At 38.9% G+C, this 7,842-nt stretch overlaps 1 protein-coding gene across 3 annotated transcripts in view; it reads right to left on the bottom strand.

Annotated features, from left to right (window-relative positions):
• The window catches only part of LOC109225157 (arginine/serine-rich coiled-coil protein 2), a 7,608-nt gene continuing 770 nt past the window's right edge, over nt 1,005-7,842 (bottom strand). For 2 of the 3 annotated variants that reach the window (XM_019389740.1, XM_019389741.1), the window contains exons 3-7: nt 4,882-5,742; nt 4,663-4,812; nt 2,091-2,185; nt 1,633-1,701; nt 1,005-1,511 (exon numbers count right to left, since the gene is read on the bottom strand). In XM_019389740.1, the coding sequence (XP_019245285.1) occupies nt 1,191-1,511; nt 1,633-1,701; nt 2,091-2,185; nt 4,663-4,812; nt 4,882-5,742 (1,496 nt within the window). In that variant the 3' untranslated portion in view covers nt 1,005-1,190. The remainder of the gene's footprint in view (nt 1,512-1,632; nt 1,702-2,090; nt 2,186-4,662; nt 4,813-4,881; nt 5,743-7,842) is intronic. The other variant, XM_019389742.1, reaches the window with a different exon arrangement.

Here is a 7,842-nt window from a genome sequence, read left to right as displayed (position 1 = left end):
CCCACCCCAAATTTCTCTTTAAAACACATGTTCCAAGTGTATAAATCCAAGGGGAATCAAGATTTATAATCAAACCCAAATGAAAATTACTTACCGACAAAGTCGTAGTGAAAATCCCTTCCAAAACCGTCTCTTTCCGTGCTCTAAAACTCAAAATAGTGAAATATGAGCTAACCCTCGAAATAAATAAGTTTGCCAGCAATATCGCATATGCTTCCAAAATAAGAATTTCAATTCAAGGTCGTTTACTCAAAAGTCAAACATTAGTCAACTCTTCCAACTTAAAGCTTCCAAAATAAGAATTTCTCTTCCAACCCACCTCTAAACCTATCATAAATCCAAGCCAACCGTACTTGCAAGTCATAATGCATCATATGAAACTACTCAAGGTCTCAATCCACCGAACGGGATGCTAAAGCTCAAAATGACCAGTCGAGTCATTATAGAAGAAAAATATTTCTTGAAAAATAAGTGATTTTGTCACTTATTTTATCATGTTTGGTTAGTGAGTGGAAGACTTTACAAAAAATATTTTATAGTGTTTGATTATTAAGTAAAATTTATTATTTTAAAAAATATAGATTATGCAAACACGATGGGTGAGAGTGGAGGCAGGGTTGGGGGTGGAGGTAAGGGTGGGCGGTGAGTGAGGACGGATAGGATGTAGCTAGGTGTGTGGTGGGTACGGCAGCTGGGGTGGGGTGGGGTGGGTTGGGTTGGGTTGGGTTGGGTTTGGATGGGTAGGGCAATTGGGGAGATGGGCGTGAAGGTTGAAAAAAGTTTTGAAAAATATTTTTCCGCTTGATACCAATTGGAGTGAAATAAATTCATGAAGAAAATATTATCCAAAACATCTAAGCCAACCGAACATAAAAAAAATTAAAAAAAAAATATACCAAACACACATTAAGTGATATACTGAAGGAAAAGTATCATTATTAAGTAATCATAGTTTTGTGATTAAAGTGGAAAAGACACGTCATGCAATATAAACACCGAGTAAGTATTTTCGGGAAATCCCTTTTAATGCATAGAATTATAGCGCTATTCTCCACAAGCCACGCGTGTATCAACGACCCCAGGTCCCAACAGAACCAACATGCCTACAACACAACTGTGCCCACTGGGAAAAGCAACTATAACAAAAGATTTCTCCATCACAAAATTAACTGGGCAAGTTATGACCAATACTATCCATAATCACAAAATACCGGAGATTTCAGGATACATAGTTTACTAAGACTTAATACATGCAGCTCCAGAAGGGCAAAATAACACAACACAACCACAGCGGGCCTGGTAAAAGTACAAAGATGATTCAGGCAAAACCTTAGAGCCCTAGTCCAACTGTACGGCCATCTCTTCGGCGAAGTCCAGCAGTATATTGCTTCTCCAAATCCATCTGGAGCTCCTTCTGCCTCTCTGCGTCGTGGATGACTGGTTTGTTCTCCGTCTTCACGTCGCCTTTCACACCCTACAATTGGCCATATGTACCAAGGCAACCTCAGACTCTAAAAAGTGTGTTAGTACATACGAAGAGATTTTGCTGAGGGGACAAGTTATTAAGACTAAATACTGATGGAGGCTATTACTTCTGACAATCTAAAGCAAAATAAAAGGAACAGAAATTACCATGAGTTTGTTGAATTTTTCTTGTCGCTCGCGATCACCAAATAGTGATGTATCCCAACGATGAGTGGACTACATATTCGACCATCAATTGAACATACAAAGACCAAGAGAGTGAATAACATTGAGCATAGGATAGAGAGATTTAACAAGCTAACAATAAACATCTACTGATGCAGCAGCCAAAATCAAGTTGCTCCGATTCTTTAAACCATGAGCAACCCAATAATCAGGCTGATGTCAGCAAAAGCGATCAAATGAGACTTTAAGATATGCATCACCTTGAAATGGAACTAACTTATCTCATACCGTTTCCCTGTTAGACGACCAAGGAATAACAAATTTTACGGAGAGGTGAAGGTGCTGTGCTATAGGTGGACATGCAGAGTAATAATGTGGGATTAACTTGCCAGACCTGCAGGAACACAGAGGAGGAGAGGACGGACAGACAGTAAAATTACCTCTTCAGTATCAGTGGTGGTTTTCTTGTTTCCCCACAGCAGCTTCTTCTTTTGGTCAGCAGTCATGATACCCGTTCCGATAAGGTTTCTATTAACTGTGATTCGTTGCGAAGATTAAATCAAATAAGAGAACATGGTTAGCAGAGCGAATTACTGAGATATAATTGCAAAAAAAAAAAAAAAGAACTTCATAATATCTATATATATATATATATATATATATATATATATGCACACCGTCAAACATCTCTATTATTGGTTGTTGTACATCTATAACAAGCATGAAGCAAAAATGAATGTGAAGCTGGATACACAAGTCATCCCCGGGAGAGAGAGTTTCAAATATATTGGGTCTGTGATACTGGGTAACAGGGAGATCGACGAGGATGGCGTACACTGTATTGGACCGGGATGGATGAAATGGAGGCTCGCTTCTGGTGTTGTGTGACAAGAATGTGCCATCTAGACTTAAGGGCAAGTTCTATAAAGCGATAGTTAGACTGACCATGTTGTATGGAGCCAAGTGTTGGCAAGTCAACAAATATCATGTCTGGAAGTTGAAAGTAGCAGAAATGAGGATGTTGAGATGGACGTGTGGCCATACCAGTTGAGATAAGATTAGGAACGAGTATATTAGGTACAAGGTGGGTGTGGCTCCTATAGAAGATAAGTTGCGGGAATCGAGGCTGAGATGGTTCGAACATGTGAATAAGAGAGACCCTGATGCCCCAATTAGGAGGTGTGAGAGGTTGACCATGGCGGACCAGGGGAGGGGGAGAGGGAGGCCTAAGAAGTTCTGGGTGAGGTGATTAGGCAGGACATGACTTTTATAGTGAATGGTTGTTATATGAGGCTGACTGTGTACCATGGAGCCTTGCCCATGCCTCATGACCCCTTGGTCGCATCCCATGGAGCCTTGCCAAAACCTCCCAGCACCTAGTACCATGGACGGCCCCACAGTCTTGGCCGAGCCAAGTGACAAATGTGCATGTGCCTATGTTACCCCCACCAGTAGCTTGTGCCCACATTCGTCAGCCCGCAATGCCCACAAAGCCAGTCAGCGGGCAGCTTCCTCAGCTTCCGCCCGCAGCCGGTGCCAACAAGCAAATGCCCCACGAGAGAATAGCCAAAAGTTTGAATTACGAATAATGCTAGAATAAGGGGGTTTAGAATAAGTAGAAAACATACAAAATATATGCATCGCATGTTTTGCTCCCATAAGAAGAATGAAATTAAAGTGAAGGAATTAGCGGGGATTCTAACGATTCTAGGAGAACGACATGACAGATCAAAATCAAACACATAGAACTAAAATAAGATAGATGGAGGAGAGCCGCGGCAATGCAATGGATCTGAAGATACCTACCAAAATGAAACAAAAATCTATAGAACGGTTGTACGACCAACAATATTATAAGGAGCAAATATAGGATTTAGTACATATTCGTAAAATGAATACCATAGAAAAGCGGATGTTAAGATGAATGTGCGGACATACACGATAAGATAAGATCAGGAATGATCTTATATGGCAGATTGTGTAAATAACACATAGAGGTAACTTAAATCACATGGAGAGAAATCACCTCAAACAACCTGCAATTTCTTTGGAATCCTTATATATTTAGTGAAAGAACAGAACATAAATGAGACGAAGGATTCATATAAGTGATACAAGCTAATTGGAATTAAGGTTTATACCCTATTGCTACACTTGCACTAGATTCATTAATTCCCAAAAGTCCCTTCAATTAGTTAGAGATTAAATGTGGGGTTGGTTGGTTTGGGGGAGGGGGACTTGGAGTGTTGATGCTCCTAACCAAGTTGAAGGAACGGTAAGAAAATTTACGGGTTCTTACACTTGAGAGATGATGGTATTTTGGACATATTGTAAGAGTTGTTTTTGGAGGAAAACTAAGTCAGTACAGGTTAAGTGCGTTTCAGATTTCTATAACAACAAGGCAGCTTTTAGCCTGTTTCACAGTACATGGAGATCAACCGAGGAGAAAGAATCATATAGGTACAATGTAATACACCCTAAATGTTCTTAAGTCCCATCTAATTTAAAGAGCTTATAAAAAAATCTTATCCAAAAAAAAACCTCTTTGGTTAAAGAATAATTTCGACTTCTAGAAATCAGATCAAAGTGTTGCCTGAAAACCAAAACAATCTAAAGGTATGTTTCTAGGAAAACTCACACATGATCCAAAAACTCGTCGGCAAAACTATTCCAAACACAACTCTTTCCGAAATATATTTTTCTAAAATTGTTCTAAAGATTTTTTTTTTTTTGAAAACAAGCAAAAACTAAATCCAACGCCACCTGAGATACCACTGTACACCATCAGATCCTCCACAGCTCCACCCCCTTTTTCTCTTTTCAAACCTAGCCAGGTTTGACAAATCAAGCAAAAAAGGTAGGTAAAATAACCAGGACTTCAATTTAATTCGCCCCCAACTGTACACATTCTTTACACTCAGTCACTCACCAGAACAAGGAAAGGATACTTGGGCAATACAAGAATATATAGATGCAGAACATACCCAAAAAGAAAAAGAAGAAGAAATATACCCAGTTCAGCAGCCTTCATTGCAGCAACTTTTGCAGCATCTATATCAGAGTCTTTCACGCCCTGCTCCAAGGCCAATTCACTGTTTGGACCTTGACCTTGTTTTGAACTCGAAGAAAGTTCTCCATCAGCCGCGCTTGCTGGATCCATACCTGAAAAATAAAGAGTGCAATTATAACATAAATGATACTGTCCAGGAAGAAGAGTAAGATGCTTAATACCATCTATTCCCTGCTCTGAACTCTGTTCCATGCCTGAGAACTTTGACTTCTTAGCTGGAGACTCTCGCCCTTTACCAAACTCAACATTTCTGTCTTCAAATTTCTCCTTTGTTTCTCTGTAGTAGCTTCTCTCCTTGTACTGATCACGGTCTTCATATTTCTTCCTTTCCTCTTTAATGTATTTCTCACCATCCAACACCATTTCATCAAATTGTGAAGCTTCCTTCAGCCGATGCCCAGAACTGTCTTTTCTTGAATTCGACTCATTTCGGTTGCTTCTAGAGTCCTCATAAGCAGGTGAATTATCACTTTTGTGATCGCTCCTATGGTCTCCCTTCTCATCTCGGCTGTCTCTGGACTCCTTATACCTATCCCTTTCCCTGTATCTACTATCGTCAATGCTAGAGTTATTATAACGCCTACCTGATCCTACTCTATCAAATGATGGATCTCTGTCTTTGAATGATGAAGTTTCTCTCTCCCGGTCCTTGCTTCTATGCCCTGAATCATCATACCTACCTCGGTAGTGTTTGTCAATGTCACGTGGGTAGACTCTTGATCTGTGATCATTATCTCGCCTGGAGTTATTAGAATAATTATTCACTCTTGAGTCACGATGAGAATGAGAGGATAGCTTTGAATATCCTTTATCATCATCATCAGTATGCCTGTCATGCCTGGAATAATCCTCGTTCCTGTGGTGACTGCGAGAACTCCTAGAAGATTGTCGATCAGACTGCCTGTGAGATTCACCTATTCGACCCTGTCTACTGGAATTCCTATCTAAATCATCATCCTTATGTCGCCATTCATCCTTCCTGGATGGGATAGGACTAGAGCTCCTTTGGCGGGCAGGGCTCCCTACAATCAAAGAAGATAGGATAGTTGAGAAGCAAAATCACATGCCAGCTTACAAAAATCTTTTTCATCAGCACAAAAAGATCTTTAAAAAGATGAAAATCATATTCACAAGGAAGCCAGTCGTACATATGAAGCAGTAATAGTAAGCCTTATTATAGGGCTTAAATGTTTAGCTTAGAACTGGAGATGCAAAAATTGCGTAAGGCTCTGCTGGTATGACATAAAATGGTTTCCAAATAAAACATTGTCCGAGATGTTTTATAGAAAAAGTTATCACACAATCGCATGGAATTTTTTTTTGTCCAATTAGATTCTAAAACTAGTAATTTCTATTAGGTTACATTTTATCCTTCCATACTGAGCTAAATCAACAACGAACCTTTGGATCGAGATCCACAACAACGCATCACAACTATGGATTCCAATTATTCTATTTTTTCTTTCATCAAATATGATCTACTGTGAGCATGTGATTTTTGCCCAAAAATGTTCCTAAAATACTTTAGATTAGTGATTTAATTAAATTTGACTTGTTAGGAACTTTTACTTGTTTTGTTTGCATTGTAGTTGCATTTATTGTTAATTGCATTTCATTGCATTTAGTTGCATTTAGTTGCACTTTAAACTAACAAAATTACAAAAATATAAATACCAAATGTCTTTTATTTTGCATTTTTAGAAACTTAGTAGTTGCATGATTAATTAATTAATTAAGTAGGTCAATTAGTAATGTTAGTGGTCAATTATTTGATAATCGGATAAATAAGCTAGGAGTGAAAAGAAGACCTAATTGAAAATCATGTTGAAGTGGCTAATTGTATAAAAGCAAAAGGAGGATATAGGTTGCTTGTGCAATCAGAGAGTCCAATTCAGTGGCCCAAAAGCGGAGGCCCAATCCCCGACCTGGTCCGTTTGAAGTCTGCCGTTAGAGACATAAAAATTGATGCAGTACGCACTCAAAATTGTGTCGTTTTAGTGTACAGTGTTGTAAAAGGCGAAAAGCTCTAAGAAGCGCTCTAGGTCTATTGGGGCTTTAAGCGCAAAGCGCAATTTAAGTGTGGGCTTTAGTTATAGAAGGCGCAATGCAAGGAAAAAATAAAAATATATATGTAATTCAAGAGAAAAGTAGCAAACTCATTCATATTGTTTTCCTTAACAACTAATACACTTATTTGCTGATTACATTAGTAGTCTAGTATTTCTCCATTTAAGATAGAACTCATGGACAATAAGGGGACGTCATGGTGCCTTGCCTACACTGAAGCGCAACTTAAGTGAGGCGAAGCGCCCTTTAGGGCATAAGCGCGCCTAAAATGAGCCATTGACAATTACCGTTAGTGTAAGGCCCCTTTTAATAAAAGTAATAGCCAAAGATTCAATCTTTACAACTTCAATCCCAGGTCATTCAATCTCTCTACCTAGTTTAAGAGTTCGCGGTGGCCGGAAATTGCATCGGTAACATGCATTCTAATGCCAAATCCTGAGAGGTTCCCATTTTACTTGACTAAACTAAACAACCTCTTGCACAGTAAAGACTGAAAATATGACAAACAATTGCTAGGAGAAGATCAAAGTCAATTTAATTTTTGTAACCAAAAAGAGCGAATTATATGCAATGAGCAAGAGTTCTGAAAATAGAATTATTATTTGGCGTTATAAATGCCATTTAGCTAAATATAAGAGCAGCCTGATGTTGGAGAGTAATGGGACAAAGGAGGGAGCATAGCAAAAATACGCATCCTGCTCCAAGGTGAAATCAGCAAGAGGCTACTAGAGTGCAGATTATGGCATTTATATACATGGTAGAGGCTGCAATATTGCTTGAAAGTTCAATCACAAAATATGCATCAAACATTAATTGCTACAGAACGTCTTTTCGATTAATCAATCAATCCCATGAGATTCTATAAATTCTCTCCACTCACTCCTCACTATTCATGTCCATTTCATTCCAATACAATTTTGGAGATATATGTATAGTCATTAAACACTGCAACCTCCAACTCTATTCAAGTTTAACAAGGAGAAACTGACACAGGCGGATGCTTATTACTCTTTAGGAAATGTACGTGCACATGCAAGTATCCCACAATTTCGGGG

The sequence above is a fragment of the Nicotiana attenuata genome, chromosome 5, assembly GCF_001879085.1.
Source record: "Nicotiana attenuata strain UT chromosome 5, NIATTr2, whole genome shotgun sequence".
NCBI classification, from domain to species: domain Eukaryota; kingdom Viridiplantae; phylum Streptophyta; class Magnoliopsida; order Solanales; family Solanaceae; genus Nicotiana; species Nicotiana attenuata.
Note: the sequence above shows the minus strand (reverse complement) of the source record. Positions and strands in the feature narration are given on the sequence as shown.